Raw genomic sequence first — 16,544 nt, forward strand, 5'->3', positions numbered from 1 at the left:
TGATTTAGCCAATCTACCATCAACAGGTGAAAACAGAAATACTTTCCAAAATTCTAAATGTTTTTCCCTGGTATTAAAACATGAAATCTTAGGCGAAGCCATGAAATTACTCACAAAGTTAGGCTATTAAAAAGGAGGGAGGTATTTTTGCAATTCTACAATGTTGGCAGCTGCAGAGAAAATGGAAAGAACTCATTTAAAATTTAATCTTTGGGGAGAGGGGGAAAAGCATTCCTCGGAATGTGTCTCAAGCCAGGTATAGTTATACACACCTGTAATACCAATGTTAAAGCAGGGAGCTTAGAACTTCCAGGACAGCTAAGAAACACAGGAAGACTCTGCTCAAAAAGAAGGAGGAAGAAGAGGAGGAGGGGAAGGAAGAGGAGGAAGTGATGGAGAAGAAAGAGAAGGAGGTAATAGTATAGTAGAGGAGGAGAAAGAAGAGGAGGCAGTGGTAGAAGAGAAGGAAAGAAAGAAGAAAGGGAAGGGGAGGAGGAAGAAAAAGAGGAGGACAGAGATGATTAATTTGTTCTAGGTTCCTAGTTCATGGAACTTTCTAATAAAGAATATAATGAAAATGTAAAATTACTCAAGAGAATTAGAAATTGAAGTGCTGCATCATCTTTACACATATTTTCATTTTCTCCCACTGAATAAGTAATATTCAAATTAATAAATAAAGTGGGAAGCAGTAAATAATGTGAGGTGCTACAAATTAAAACTCAGGCCACATGGCTTGAAGGAGCCAACTTTTCTGAGACATTGCACTTACCCTTGAAATAAATAACTATTGATGAAAATGTGAGTTGCAAAAATTCCAGTCAGGAGTTACATAGATGGGAAAATTAAAATATATACATTGAAAGTGGTGCAGTGGCTCAAGTGATAGGGCACTAGCCTTGAGCTGAAGAGCTCAGGGACAGCGCCCTGGCCCAGAGTTCAAGCCCCAAGACTGACAAAAAATAAATAAATAAAATAAAATATATGCATAGATGGGGGAAGTTTTGTAAGAGCTTGATGGAATGGAGCCACTGTCTACCAAATCAGGTAGCACATGGGTTATGGCTGGGCCTTGGTCATGAGAAGCAACTCTGTTCTCTGCAGAGGTAAAAGCTCACTACAGTAAGCCTGACATTTCCTCTCCCCTGTAGAAAACCAATGTTTTCCATTTATATCCTTGTAGATCAGCAGTCTCAATGTATTGACCTCCCCACAAAACCTCTATCATTATGTGATTCTACAGACATTTCAGCTATTCGCGCATGGTTGTGTGTGTGTGTGTGTGTGTGTGTGTGTGTGTATGTGTGTGTGTGTGTATTGGTCCTGGGGGCTCGAACTCAGGGCCTGGGCATGGTCCCTGAGTTTTTATGCTTAAGGCTAGTGCTCTGCCATTTGAGCCACAGCTCTGCTTTTGGCCTTTTGGTGGTTAATTGGAGATACAAGCCTTACAGACGTTTCTTCGACAGTGATCCTCAGATCTCAGCCTGCTAAGTGCTTAGGATTACAGGTGTGATCCAGTGGCATCCAGTTTTGTTTTCTTTTTCAACAAAGTGACTTCAAAGCAAGGTTTAGAAGAGACACATAGTACTCAGACTGCCAAAAGCTAGAGCAGTTCAACAGTAAAGTGAATTTTAAGAAGGACAAGAGAGAAATGAATTTTCAATAGTATTGACCTTATTTAAAGATTTTTTTCTTAAAAAGAAAAACAACTGCCGGGGCACCAGTGGCTCATACCTGTAATCCTTTATATTCAGGAGTCTGAGATCTAAGGATCATGGCTCAAAGCCAGCCTGGACAGGGAAGTCATGAAACTCTCATCCCCAGTTAACCACCAGAAAACCGGAAATGGCATTGTGGCTTAAAGTAGTAGAACACTAGCCTTGACCAAAAAAATCCCAGAGATAGTGCCCAGGCCCTGAGTTCAAGCCCTATGACCAACAAAAAAGAACAACGAAAGGAACCTGGCATTTTTCAAGAGCAAATCAGAAACTATTTCAATGAACCCAGCTATCTGGAAATGTATCTTAGCATGGAACTTATGTCTACAAAAAGAGGACCCTCTTGTGATCACCTGAGTTCTTTTTGACATTTACAGCAGTTTTCAGGAGGGAAAAGAAGCCAGGAGGATTCTGGCAACAGCAGGCATTTGAGGTTTGTGTGAGGAGCTGCCATCTTGGCTGTCTTGTATGCTTATGGAAAACCTAGGCACTCTCCTTCAATGGGTTGCTGATGTCAAGTAAAAGCCAGATGTACAGAACAATTCTATTACTCCAAAGAAAGGGTTTGCATAAATTCATGTGGCCGAGAAATTTTCTGCTCATCTACTCTGGAAATGGCCCAGAGCTAGGCATCAAAGAAGTCCTCAGAAAGGATATATGGAGTGAATGAGTACATGAGTGAGCAAGTGAGTAAGTGAGTGAGCCATCAACTTGTGCTTGACTAAAAGTGCATGAATAAAACACTCTTTTAGTTTTGAACCATTACTGAATAAAGCAGGAAAGATTTTGCTAGGAAAAATGGAGGCCAATAGACATTTGGACGTGCTTTTATTTTGTGAAATAATATTTATACAAATATAACCATATATATATATGTATGTGTGTATGTTTGTATGTATGCATGTACATATGTATTGTTGAACTCAGAGCCTGGGCAGTATTGAGCATTTTTGCTCATGGCTATTGCTCTTCCATTTTGAGCCACAGCTCTGGTAGTTAATCAGAGTCTCACGAACTTTTCTTTGAACCATCATTCTCAGATCTCAGTCTCTTGAATAACTAGCTGGGTTACTGACCACCAGTGCCAAACCCATATAAATATATATATATACATATATATTCAGTATATATATATATATACACTGACATATATGATACCCTAAGCAAAAGTTTTCAAAGGAGAAACGTATGTTTCAACAATAAGCAATACATTTCTGAAGTCTGGAACAAAATGCAGGTTCTATTTCCAAGGGGATTCTTCTACATTCTGTTTCTGTTACTCAAATTCTTATTGTTTTTTAAGACGATCCAAGTTTGGAGAGATTGAAAATATTTTTACCTTTTTCTTTTTGAGATGCTCCAACTCCTCTTCCCTTGATGACAGCCTTGCTAATTTGGTTCGTCTTGAGAAAGGAAGAACCAAATATTCTACTTTATATCACTAAATAGCTCTCTCCTCATCAGAGTTGAAACCAATCAACATTGGTTCCAATATTGTGGCTGCCTTGAGTCATTCCGGTGATGGTAACAGAATCCTATACACTGAAAGTCTTATAAGCAACAGAATTAATATCTCACCATTGTCCAGGACGCAAAGTACAAGATCAAGATGGCAGCAGAGTCTAGATCTGGTGATGGTCCCTCTTGGTTTTCAGATATCCATCTTTCTTGAAGTGTCTGCATAGAGTGGAAATTCACTAGCCTCATTCACGAGGGCTTGGCTTTTTTCATGACCTAACTCTTCTCCCTGACCCCTGCCATCCCCACCAGGGGTTCACCTACAAATAGCATTACATTTAAAATAGGCCTCAACATGTAAAGTTTGGGGGACTACAAAGATTCATTTGCCCCGTGCCAGTGACTGACATCCGTTATCCTACCACCCAGGAGTCTGAGATATGAAGATTGTGGTTTGAAGCCAGCCTGGGAGGAAAGTCTGTGAGACTCTTATCTCCAGTTAACCACTAGGAAACTGGATATGGCACTGTGGTTCAGTGATAGATGGCTAGCTTTGAGCACAGAAGCTCAGGGAAAGGGCCCAGGCCTTGAGTTCAAGCCCCACAACTGACTAAAGAAAAAAGAAAAAAAAATCATTCTCTATGCCACAACTGAGCTTTAACAATAATGTTTTGTAAAATTATCTGCTGTCCTATCCTTATTGTCACAACTTTAAGATGAGTAAAAAGTATGCAGAAAAGTGAGGTAAAACAGTACCATAGACAAGACCCCAACTAGAAAAATCCAAAATTTGTCAATGTACTTTCCAATATAGTAAACATATAATTCATATAGTTGTGGGTTATTTTGCTGGTCCTGGAGCTTGAGCTCAGGACCTGGATACTGTCCCTGAGCTTCTTTTGTTCATAGTTAATGCTCTGCCACTTGGGCCACAGCTCCATTTCTAGTTTGTTTTTTAATAATTTATTAGAAATAAAAATCCTAACTCAGCACTGGTGGTTCACACCTCTAATCCAAGCTACTCAGGAGGCAGAGATGTGAAGATCATGGTTCAAAGCCAGCCAGGGCAGGAAAGTCCATGAGATTCTTGTCTCCAATTAAATAACAAAAACCAGAAGTAGCACTGGCTTAGTGGTAGAGAAATAGCCTTGAGCCGAAGAGGTAAGGAACAGCGCCCAAGCCCAGAGTTCAAGCTCCACAACTGACAAAAAAAAAAAGTCTCATAGATTTTTCTACCCAGATTTCAAACCATTATCCTACATAGTGAGTTTAGGACAGTTTGAGTTACAGAGTGAGAATCTGTCTCAAAAATGATAGGCACCTTCTATCTGGCAAATATCATGTAACCCTTTTACTAATTACAATAAAAAAATGATAGGTACATAGAGAGATACATAGATGGATGGAGAGATAGACAGACAGACAGACAGACAGGCAGGCAGATAAGCAGATAGATGATTAGATAGAGGATAGAATAGAGAGATGAGAGAGGGGGGATAAAAATCACTTTTGTTGATGGCAGGCACCTGTATCACTTTCAAAAGGGCATGTTTCCTATAGACATATCCTTTTGCTATCTACCATTAAGTCCAAGAATGGATCACCAAAGCAGTTACAATGGCTCCTCACTTAGCTCTCATCAATCTAGCATCATCGGTATAAATTTAATCTTTGCGTTGCCCACTTGAACGGGCAATGCAAATAAAAGAATAGCAAATCTCACAATTAATACTAATCTATGTAAAAGCAAATAGTATGCTGCATCTTAAAATAAGAATGTCAGGAAGAGCAAACAAATAAATAAATACCTGCCTCCCAAGAATAGAACCTGCCAGATTCCGTTGCAAAGTTTCTAGAGAAGGAACTGTCAACTGCTCACAATGAAGCGTGGGCTGCTAACTTCATTTTGCCAAAGGACTCAGAAAGATTCAGGTCCAATAAGGATGATCATCATATCAATCCAGCTGACTCTTAACTGGAAGCCTGTCAGCTCTGTGAGATGTGAAGTTTCTTCTACAATATTGGCGCTTAATGGCCTGCATGTACAGCTCAGAACCAACCTGAGATCCATAAGAAAATGGCTCCCTTGAAACATTTTCACCCTTGCCATCATTCACGACGTCATAGGTCATGAAGCTCTGCTAAGACCCCTTCACCTTGCCCCCTCATTTGTAACTAGAAGACAAAGGCAGACAGGACAGATACCTTCTTCCTCCACTGCAAACAAAGAAGGACAACAAAACTGTGTTCAGCAGTGTGTCTGGGAATTGGGGGTCACTCCATGTTTAGCTAAAGAAAAGAAGAACCCAAAACTCACAAATGCATAACTTTATTAAACATTGGTAAAGGTCATGAGAACGCTCACATCATTCTTCAATGATCAGGTGAAAATTCCTCCCACCACCCAGCTCTTCTGAAAATATTTTCCTAGCCATGTTTAATGTCTCCTTTGGTGAGTAATGACTTGCACTCTGGTATTTTGAAAGCTTTTCAGAAAGCTTCAGTGGAACTTTAGCAATAATATTTGAAAAATATCCATCTTTAAGTAATCTGGAATTTCAATGATCGGTATTATAAATAGCAGTCAGATCCATAGTTTATGGGGAAATATATTTTCTTTTTTTTTTTTTTTTGCCAGTCCTGGGCTTGAGCTCAGGGCCTGAGCACTGTCCTTGGACTTTCTCAAGGCTAGAGCTCTACCACTTGAGCCTCAGCACCACTTCCGGCTTTTTTCTATGTATGTGGTACCAAGGAATCGAACCCGGGTCTTCATGCATTCTAGGCAAGCACTTTAACCACTAGGCCAAACTCCCAGCCCGGGAAATATATTTTCTGTTCATGAATTTTAAAAGATCAGCTTCTAGTTGTTTGTGAAACTCCCACTTCCCCCTTCTTCCACATCTCCTTCTTGCCTTCCCTTTTGCCTTTCTTCCAGCTTTTCTAAGTATTCTTAGTTGACACAGCTCTGACATGGCCATTTATGTCATCGTGTCTTAGTGTTCCTTTTTTTTTTTTTGCCAATCCTAGGACTTGAGCTCAGGGCCTGAGCACTGTCCTTGGGTTTCTTGAGGCTAGAGCTCTACCACTTGAGCCACAGCACCACTTCTGGCTTTTTCTATGTATATGGTACCAAGGAATTGAACCCAGGGCTTCATACGTGCTAGGCAAGCACTCTACCACTAGCCCACACTCTCAGCCCCTGTCTTAATGTTCTTAACTTCACATTTTAGGAAGGACTACCTCTTTCTCTTTTTATCCTTTTCTTTCTTTTTGGGGGGTGCTGGCATTAGAGCTTGAATTCAGGGCCTCACACTCTCCTTTAGCTTTTTCACTTGAGACTGGCACTCTACAACTTGAGCCAGAATTGCCACTTAGGGCTTACTTAGTTCCACTAAGTAATTGGAATTAAAAGTCTCAATGACTTTTATGCACAGGCTCTATCTCAGGTCTAGATCTCAACCTCCTGAGTAGCTAGAATTAAAAGCATGAGCCACAGGCTCATGGGTTTATAGCTGGGGATATTCCCATTGGCCATACTTCTGTCTCCACACAAACTTAAGGTTCTTGCTCTATCTGGGCTCTCTATGGGAACAATCTTCTCTGATCACTTTAAATTGCAAATAAGATCTCTGGTTTCCCAAAGGCAAAACACTGCAAACTATGTTTGCAGCATCCCCAGCAGCAGAAATGTCTACCTTGGTCTCCTTCCTACAGTGTGGGAAAGGAAAGCATGGTCCCTCTTGGATGGATTTCCTCTTCTTTGAGCTGTGAACAGGGGTTCTGCTCTAGCAGGTTGAAGTAGAATCACTAGAGTAATCCCCACAAATTGCCCCCTCCATCTGCTGGCCAGAGGGCAGGGGGCTCAAGCCCAGTCTTGGAGGCACTTTGATGACTTCTCCTGAGGCCCAGATGGGACTTTGCAGTGGCTCATTACAATAGGAAATGTGTTCTCTTCCAGATCTCCACTTCCATCTCAGAGCTGCCTTTTCTCTGGGTCTACTTATTGGAGCTCTCATTCCCCCTGAGCAGTTCTCTAAGGCCAGAGAAACATAAATCCTTGCTCTGCTGTCAGAGGGTAGACAGCTAGTTCCAACCTATCTCCCTCTCCTCCACTTCCTCCTCCTCCTCCTCTCCTCTCTCATACTCTCTTTTTTTTCCCTGTCTTTTTCTGTCCCCTCCCCATTCATATTGGAATGGTAGGTGTGTACCACCATACCCAGCCTACTTATTGAGTTTTCTTTTTTTTTTCTTTAGTAGACAATTTATTTTGATTAACATGCTCAATAACGAAAATACAAGTGAAGAAAACTATGTTCATTTTATACAGTTTTTTTAGCAATTTGTTTAGAAACAATTCTTCATAAAGTTTGGGATAATAAACAGGCTGGAAGTTTGGCCTAGTGGTAGAGTGCTTGCCTAGCATGCATGAAGACCCAGGTTCGATTCCTCAGTACCACACACATACAAAAAGCCCAAAGTGGTGCTGTGGTTCAACTGGAAGAGCTTTAGCCTTGAGAAAGCCCAAAGATGGTGCTCAGACCCTGAGTTCAAGCCCCAGGACTAGCAAAAAATATACATATACAGTTCTTGATCCCAAACTTTAAAATCTCTTCAGGTGATACAACTAAAAGTCCTGCATAGAGAATTCTACCCACACAAGCCACCTTTTAAAAATATATTTTATTGTAATTAATAGAAGGATTACATTATATTCACCAGATAGAAGATGCATTACTTAACAGACATTGCTACCCTTTCTCATATTTTTGTCCCCATTTTCCTCCCCCCACCCTCTCCCTCAGCTTGTTTTCCCCCTTCCCTATCCTATTTCAAATAAACATATATACAATATATCAGATAACAGGTAAGATACTGAAACAATATGAGATAACCAAGGGACAACAAAAGAGATGAGAAATAACAAGCCACCTTTCTTTTCCTTCATGTATTTTTATCCATCAAAAATTTTCTGAAAGACAGCTTACTGTTCTGATTATTGATGCTTTCATAACATCATTTTTATACAAATTGTTCTCACTATGACAGAAAAGTTCCTTTTAAAGATCCCAAGACCTCTAATTCATTGCTTTTGTCTGTGAGTGAGTTTCTCAATTAAAACTGAACCGCAGAGTATCAGCTGGGGTTTATCTATTATAAATAATAAATAACAATTACTGCCACATTAAAGGTAATCTCAATTCAATAAAAGTTACCCAAGTTCTTAATGAAATAAGGATCTTTCAAATATAGGGGCTAGCCAGGCTCTGAGGAGTCACACCTGTAATCATAGCTATTCCGGAGACTGAAATCTGAGGATCACAGTTCAAAGCCAGCCTGGGCAGGAAAGTCCATGACACTCTTATCTCCAATTAACCACCAGAAAATCAGAAGTGGTTCTGTGGCTCAATGTGGTAGAGCACTAGCCTTGAGCAAAAGAACTCAGGGACAGCACGCAGGCCCTAAACTCTAGGCCCTCCAACCAACAAAAATAAATGAATAACGAATGGGCTAGTGATTTTTTTTTAAGATGCCCTTAACCATGAACATTACTCCTGACTTGTGCTTGATACTCTTAGTTCATCTAAGGAAAGAGACAAGTGACTATGAAGCACAACCACCAAGTAAGTCCGCTGTCAGAAAGTCCCCTGTGCTCTTTCAGTCACAAATTATCATTATAATACCAGCATGAGCCTCGGTATGGCTAAGGCATTCCTCAGAGATGAATCATTACCGGGAAAGGAGTCAAGGCAACGACATAGAAGATCATTGCAAACGATGCTCAAGCTATTTGCTGTGGGATTGATGGGGCAATAACTCCATTCACCAAATATCTAATGTTGCAAGCTAGGCATAGAGTAGGCCATGCTTTCTGCATTGAAAGGGAAGCTAACCAACAAATCTGCCTCCCCTGTGCCAAGTATTCATTGGGGCATTTGGCTTCACATCAGAATGTCTGCAATAGTATCCAGAGATTGGTGAGCTGGTCTATAGTCTTGCCATTCCAGTTCATTCTGTCCACCTTGCTACATTCAGACCTAAAATCACTCCATTTCAGCTCTCCTCAATTAAAACCCATTCACTGTAAAACTGGATGGGATTGGACCCCTCCCACCCAGCCTGTCTCAACATCCTCTGTGTGCAAACTGGTCTATTCAGCATCCTCAGGCTCATGTCCTTAGGCTAGTGTCCTATCCGGCTTTCCCTGATCTTACCCAATCTCACAGTCCCCAAGTCTTCCTAAACCATCCTCTTCTTTCTTCCTCTAAAGTAACTCATTCATATCCAATCTTCTTGAGCCCCTGGCTGTGTGGACATAGAGATTGTTTTTTTCCTCGATGTATCTTAATTACTCCTTTAATGCTTACTTCTTCCTTACGTCAGTAGAACTTTGCATTGATGTCTGTTAATCCTGCCTTATCCTAAATCATCCTTTATGTAATGCATGGCTCCTGACTTCTGTGCTTTGTGGAAGGAAGGTCTGTCATATCCAGTCTATCTGCCAGAATCCTCACTGTTTTAAGAGAATGTAAATTTGTTTCCAATGTAGAATGGCCTTGAACTCAGGACCCTTAGCTTTTTGCTCAAAACTAGCACTATTCCACTTGAGCCACAGTTCTCCTTTCAGCTTTTTTGTGTGTGGTTAATTGGAGATAAGAGTCTCCCACTTTCCTACCCAGTCTGGCTTTGAACTGCTTTCCTCACATCTCAGCTAGCATTACAGGCATGAGCCACCAGCACCTAACTAATTGCTTTAATACTTTTTAAAATGATCTTTAAGTAGGTGAACAAATTGCCATTCAGTAAGACAGTTTAGAAATTCAGTGTCTCTTGATTGATAACCAAGCAAGATACTTCCAATCAGAACTTTCCCTATGAGTGAATCCGTGGCTCTGGGGAGCTGAATAACCAAACCTCCCAAAAAGACAATTTTAATACTACAAGTGTCTCAAAGCATCCTCCTTTCTACCTTTTTTTTTAACTTAATGGAAACAGATGCAGATAGTCTCCTTAAGTCTCAAAAGGTCTTTCAATTGGAAATATAATTTCCACTTGTAAGTGGACAACCGTTTGTGAATACAGAGAGTCTCAGAGCTTGGTACCTTAACTCCTCTCATCTCCTTACGATGACCTTTAAGAAGTCAAAATTCATGGAGGAGTACTAATTACATGTGTGGAAACACTAAACAGAATCCGAATCAGCCTAGACATAATAACAGGCTCATCCCAGGGTTTTTAGACAATCCAGTTGTAAGATCACCTTTATCCATCAACAAACAGAAACCATTTATAACCTGCTTCAATTGATACCTTGGAGACTAAGACAAAAATTCTCCATGTGTGCCAACAAGTATTGGCTGAGATAGTGACCCGACACCCCTGAAAAGCGAATGAAAGAAGAAATGTATAACTTCACCCAAGGATTCCTGACTTTAGACCTTCTCCCTTCCCTGCCCCTCACCTCACGGGCAAACTATGTATTAAAGGACTCCTGCCTCTGCTGGCACTCACATCACTGCATCTCTAGCCTTAAAAAAGTAATGCTCATCCCTAGCGAAAACAGAGAGGAGGAGATGGAGAGAATATAAGAGGCATATGTGGTAGTAATATCGCAGCTCAGTGTTGGGACATGAATGTACCTAGGGGAAAGGTTGGTAAGTCATCTGCATTTCCCTTTCTGCTTCCTCTTTCACTCAGAAAGTACATCTCATTACCATGGCGACCGCACAGACTCCTGTCAATCATCCCGAGACAGGATGCCTCTCTTTTCATCACCTCGCATTCTGCACCTGTCATGTGCCATTCCTCATTTGGAGGCATTCTCCCTGGCTCCAAACACACTGACATCCTGCCTAAAATAGCACCCACAACCCGCCACCTAAATGCACTCAGTCCTACAGGCTTTCAGCGCAGGTCAAGCGGATAGAAAAGGAGGAGGCATAAGCCAGAGACACTACAGGCAGCCAGAGTGGGTGAGTCAGCTGCCATATCGAGAAGGGAATGGTCCACCACAGCCTAGCACATGAGGCCTGTTCCCCAGGACTCTTGTGATGCCTGCGGAGGTCACAGGAGCCAGCCTTTGGGTTGTTTAATATAAGACCACTCATCGATTAAACACTTATGCACTATGATCTATTGATGTGCCTGACCTTGCTGGCATAGATGGGATATGCTCATTGTGGATACTTCAAGACAGACCTTGCAGGCTTGTACAGGACATCTACAAGCTGCTGATGCCTTAGGGGATGCCAGCCACCCTCACAATAATGACCGACCTTTATCAGTATCCACTGATAACTGCCCTTGATATTTGGTATTCCAATCACTCTTCCATTAGTACCATCTCATGGGGCAGGCAGTGGGGGGAGGAGGAACTGTTATAGAAGCAATGTCAGATATTAGGTGAGGAGGGGCTTTCCCCAACATGATGTACACTTATACTTCACCTAAGGTCCCAGTTAAATCTGGAGTCCTAGGGACAATTGAGCCTGAAACCCATTTGCTGCAAAATATACATATGGGGGGGGGGTGTATGTGGGGTGTGTGTATGTGTCTGTGCATGGGTATATATACACATATGCTTAGTCATTTAGTTATTTTTACTTATATAGGTTATATATAACAATCAAATATCTTTGTATATATTATAGATTATGTGTTACATAGATGATATATTATAAATATGTATTATATTTTGTATTTTATATATACATATATGTGTGTGTGTGTGTGTGTGTGTGTGTGTGTTTACTAAGAAACTGTGTCTGAAGCCTGTTGAGTGCTGTGAGAACAGGAAGTAGCATTGTCATAAACCCAGTCTATGGGCAACTTATGCCCTAATGGTAGGATTTGGGTGTCTTCTAGGAACTGATGTCTTCCAATGCCTTCTGGGGAGTGGGAGGCAAGAGGCCAATGAAGAAGCAAGCATTTGAGGGACTGCAGTTCTAGTCCTGCTATATACAAAGCCCTGCATAGAGATCCTTGGAGACTTACCTAACCCCCTACCTTGTAGAGCTGCTGTAAGAATCGTGGGTGCAAGACAGGCTTGTGTATGACGAGGCCTTCTGAGACATGACGGCTGTGTCCCGGTGATCCCTCAGCCAGCATTGCTGCCTAACCACACTGCTATGTGTGCAGGAACATCAGCATTGCACAGGGAGCTCCCTGACTACCCTCAGTTTGGGCTTGGTGTGTGTGTCTGTATGCGCGCGCACACACACATACACACAAGTACACACCATTTCCAGGGCTTAAACTCAGGACCTGGGTTCTGTCCCTCCATTTTTTGAGGTTTATTTTTGTTTCATGTGTTTTTTTGGTTTTGGTTTTGGTTTTGCTCAAGGCTGGTGCTCTACCACTTGAGCCACAGCTCTACTTCTGGCTTTTTGCAGCTTAATTGGAGATAAGAGTCTCATAGACTTCCTTGTCCAAGCTGGCTTTGCACTGTAATCCTCAGATTGCAGCCTCCTGAGTAGCTAGGGTTACAGGTATGAACCACTAGTGCTCAGCTCACAGTCTGGGATTTTTTTTTTTTTTCAGATCAAATATGCTCTTAGCAATATGTGAGTGGGTGCTGTATTTCCAGGTTCCGGTGAACACAGGACAGGCACTCCTCACTCCTGTGGTGTCTTCCTCCTGCTGTAATGGGATTCACCAAGCCCCTTCTTCAGTCTGAACACAATCCATTCACTGAAGGCAGAAGTTACGGGAGACAGAGGACCTGCCAGTCCCCTGTCAGTCATGGAGGCCACAGATTATACGGCTAATCTAAAATGCACATTCTTTCTGTTGTCTGTCTGCAGTGATCACTAATATGTGAAGAGCTTCAAATACGTGTTTGTGAGCCTAACTCTGGAAACCTTCAGAGCATTCAGTCCCCCTGGCAAATGTGACCTGCGCTGTAGTGGGGGCACAGCAGGGAATGAGATTGTTTCTTTATCTTCTTTGAGATTGGCTTCTCAGCCACTGTGAGCACCAAGAGGCCTCCCCCCTTCCCTACTTCTACCTCCCCTCCTACTTACCCTACTGGGGTACCAGGAAGATGACTGGGACCTGCAGACAGAAGGTTAGGATGAGGGAGGAAGACGGGGCAAACATGTAAAACAATGGATTTGTAGTGGGAGGCAGAACGCCTGAAGTGGATAAATCTCTGTGAAGGAACAATGCAGCTTCCCAGGCACTAAGAAATCCTTCCCTCCTCACTCACAGCATAAATGCATAAATCTTAGGCATTTACGGTGCACAAATTTTTTTGAGACTGCGTCTGACTATGTAATCAATGCTGGCCTCAAACTCAAGAACATCCTGACAGTCTTCTGAGTGCTGCATTACGGGGATCTGCTACCATACCTAGCTTCCCAGTTTTCTTTCATTTTACTTTCTGGCAATACTGGGCTTTGAATTCAAGGCCTCATGCTTGCTCAGTGTTTTTGCTATGTTTGTGCTCTATCCTACTTGTTATTTCCTTTGCTGTTATCATCATCATCATCATCTTTAAGTTGTTGCACAAGGGGGTTTCCATCGAGCATGTCAGTTTATGATCAGTGTCACCCTTTCCAGCATTCTCCTCCACATGTTCTGACACTATTGTTGGTTATTTTAGACGTAAAATCTCACTGGCTTTTCTGCCAAAGTTGGCATCCCACCAGGATTCTCTAGATCTTAGCCTCCTGTGGTAGCTAGGGTCACAGGCCTGAGCTACCAGTAAGTGCTCTAATCGCGCCCTCTCTCTCTCTCTCTCTCTCTCTCTCTCTCTCTCTCTCTCTCTCTCTCTCTCTCTCTCTCTCTCTCTCTCTCTCTCTCTCTCTCTCTTTTTAAAGTGGGATGCTTTTTCTTTCCCATGGTTCAGGTACCATTTTTCCCTTCCCCCCTTTTTTTTTCTTGCTTCGTTTTTTCCCACACCCTAAATCTAGTCCTAGATTTCAAATCTGCTCCTAGATGGCTTCCTGCTTTCCCTGGGCACACTGGAATGTCTGCTTGTGCTGGCTATGTGGACCCTACACCAAACCCTCTCCTCAACTCCAGACCTATGTCTTGCAGATTATTGGAACCATTCCACTGATGCCTAACCCTGGGCCTTCAAGCCAAGCAGCGAGCGGCACTCAGGGCCTTCAAGTGCAGCCCATCACCCCCCAGCTTCTGACAAATGCCCAGGGCCAGATCATCGCCACAGTCATTGGAAACCAGATCCTGCCTGTGATTAACACCCAGGGCATCACGCTCTCCCCAATCAAGCCAGGCCAGCAGGTAAGGAGCCCACACCACCCTCTTCACAGCACCACTTCAGAGCTCTCTTCTCCCATCCTATCTCAAAGCAACGTGACATCTGTATTGCAATATATTTCATCTCATTAACCCTGACATATCAGTCCTTAAAAACAAAAAAAAAGGGGGGCACATGGCTGTATTTCTGTAGTGGCTAAAAATGATCATTGAAATACTCCTCCAATCTAAAAATACAAATGTATTAAAGACTAAAAAGAGATGATGACCTAAAAGTTAAATGTGTTCTTATTCACCTACATTGAACATGCTTAATATTTAGATTTGCTTAAAATGAGTTCAAAAAGGAACCCAGACTCCTTGTGCTACTGGTTACAAAAAGGGGAATTAAGGGAGAAAAAAAGGAACTGATGGATCACACCTGTAATTCTTGCTACTGATGAGGCTGAGATCTGAGAATCACAATTCAAAGCCAGCTGGGGCAGAAGAGTTTCATTTCCAATTAAGCACCCAAAAAATAAATAAATAAAAAGGCAGAAGTGGAGAGCTGTGGCTCAAGTGGTTGAGAGCTAGCATTAAGCACAAAAGCTCAGAGACAGTGCCCAGGTCTTGAGTTCAAGCCCTAAGACTTGAGGGGCAGGAGTCAATTCTGCCTTCTTAATTTTGCTCAGAATCACTAACAATGGTTCTTTTTTTCCATTCAAATACTGAGTATTTCCTATATGTGTGTGTGCCAGGAGTCAGGTACCCAGCACTGAAAGAGACAGCCATAGCCTCTGGTCTCACAGAACTGCTGCTTACAACGCTGGTGCATTGGCTCCTTACCTATATAGCAGGTCCCTGTTTAGTGCTAAGACACTGAGGGAAAGAGGAGTGATCTGTACTTAACAGCCCCACATTCAGTAGAGGACCCTGCTGTCTTAAGTGCAGCCCCTCTGCACCAGGAAGCAGAGAATGTCCTGTAACATAGTGGGAAGGGGCCAATCATCCCAGAGGAAAATAACATAGGAATGGAGGCTACAGGATGGGCATGAGGTTAACCCAGCGAGTGAAGAGTTAATGGTGCTACAGGCAGGGGGAGCTTCAGGCAACCGGAAGAGGCAGCCATGGTGAAAGGTCTCCACTGGAACAAGAGCCAACTGAGGTTAATCACCGATGAACTCTATGATGCAGCCAGAAAAATGGGCATTGCTTCCGTGTGATGTGGATCTGACACCAGTGCCTCCCTCAACCAGTGAGTGTGAGTGTCCAGAGGTTAGAATAGCTCCTGGCACACAGTACATGTTCATTTCATAGTTTTTGATAATAGTGGTGATGGTGGGGTAGCAGCGAAAGGATAATTTGCCTTGTTATCCAGGGAATCTAGAAGAGATGGGTAAAGAAGGAACGATGTGCTCTGTTGTTTGTGGTTTTGTTTGTGTTTTAAAGATAGCAACTCTGATCACCGTGCAGGTTGACGTGATGAATAAACCATTTAGGAGACAATAGTAAGACACAAGCAAAAATCACTAAAGGCATGTACTATTAGCTAGCTGGAAATAACAACAAGCCGACTGTTATTTCCAGTCCTCTGGACAGGAGTCCTAGCTCTGGAATCAATGAGTACCTTCTTTGTGGCTGAAAATAAATGAAAGTATTAGGAACCAGAGGAGAAGGGGAGAGCTAGATGTCCTCTCAGAAAATACCAGCTCTTCAAAGGTGTGGGAGAGGAAGGAAAAGGCAAGAAATGGAAGGATAGACAGGAATGAACCCTGGAAGGTAGTGCTCTGGCAGCCAAAAGTGCATAAACAGTAGGTAAGATATTCAGATGCTGTAAAGACATAGAATGGGGTAAGCAAGCAAGAAACATCTGATTCTCTGTCTCTTTGTTATAAAGCTTTATGGTTTGAGTTAGCTCTACTTTAAACAATTTGAACTGCTCTTAAATCATCGTTAACTGGATGAATCCAAAAGAGGTGGACAAGGCTAAGGTATACCCTAACCAAAGAAAGATGGCAAAAAGGAATGAGAAAGATGAACGATAGGAGGTTAATAGATGGCTTTATATGTCATTGGGAAACTTGATGAGGTAAAGCAGTGGGCAAGGAAATAGAACACAGAGGAAAGAGAAGAGGATATTTTCATTTACCTACAAGAGTATAGAAAAGT

At 42.2% G+C, this 16,544-nt stretch overlaps 1 protein-coding gene across 1 annotated transcript in view; it reads left to right on the forward strand.

The window, feature by feature from the left end:
* Positions 1 to 16,544, forward strand: part of Pou6f2 (POU class 6 homeobox 2) — a 230,066-nt gene that overhangs the window by 192,006 nt on the left and 21,516 nt on the right. The window contains exon 6 of the mRNA XM_090332603.1: positions 14,214 to 14,420. Within this exon, the coding sequence (XP_090188729.1) occupies positions 14,214 to 14,420 (207 nt within the window). The remainder of the gene's footprint in view (positions 1 to 14,213; positions 14,421 to 16,544) is intronic.

Source organism: Megascapheus bottae, chromosome 5, assembly GCF_031878675.1.
Source record: "Megascapheus bottae isolate mThoBot1 chromosome 5, mThoBot2.hap1, whole genome shotgun sequence".
NCBI lineage: Eukaryota > Metazoa > Chordata > Mammalia > Rodentia > Geomyidae > Megascapheus > Megascapheus bottae.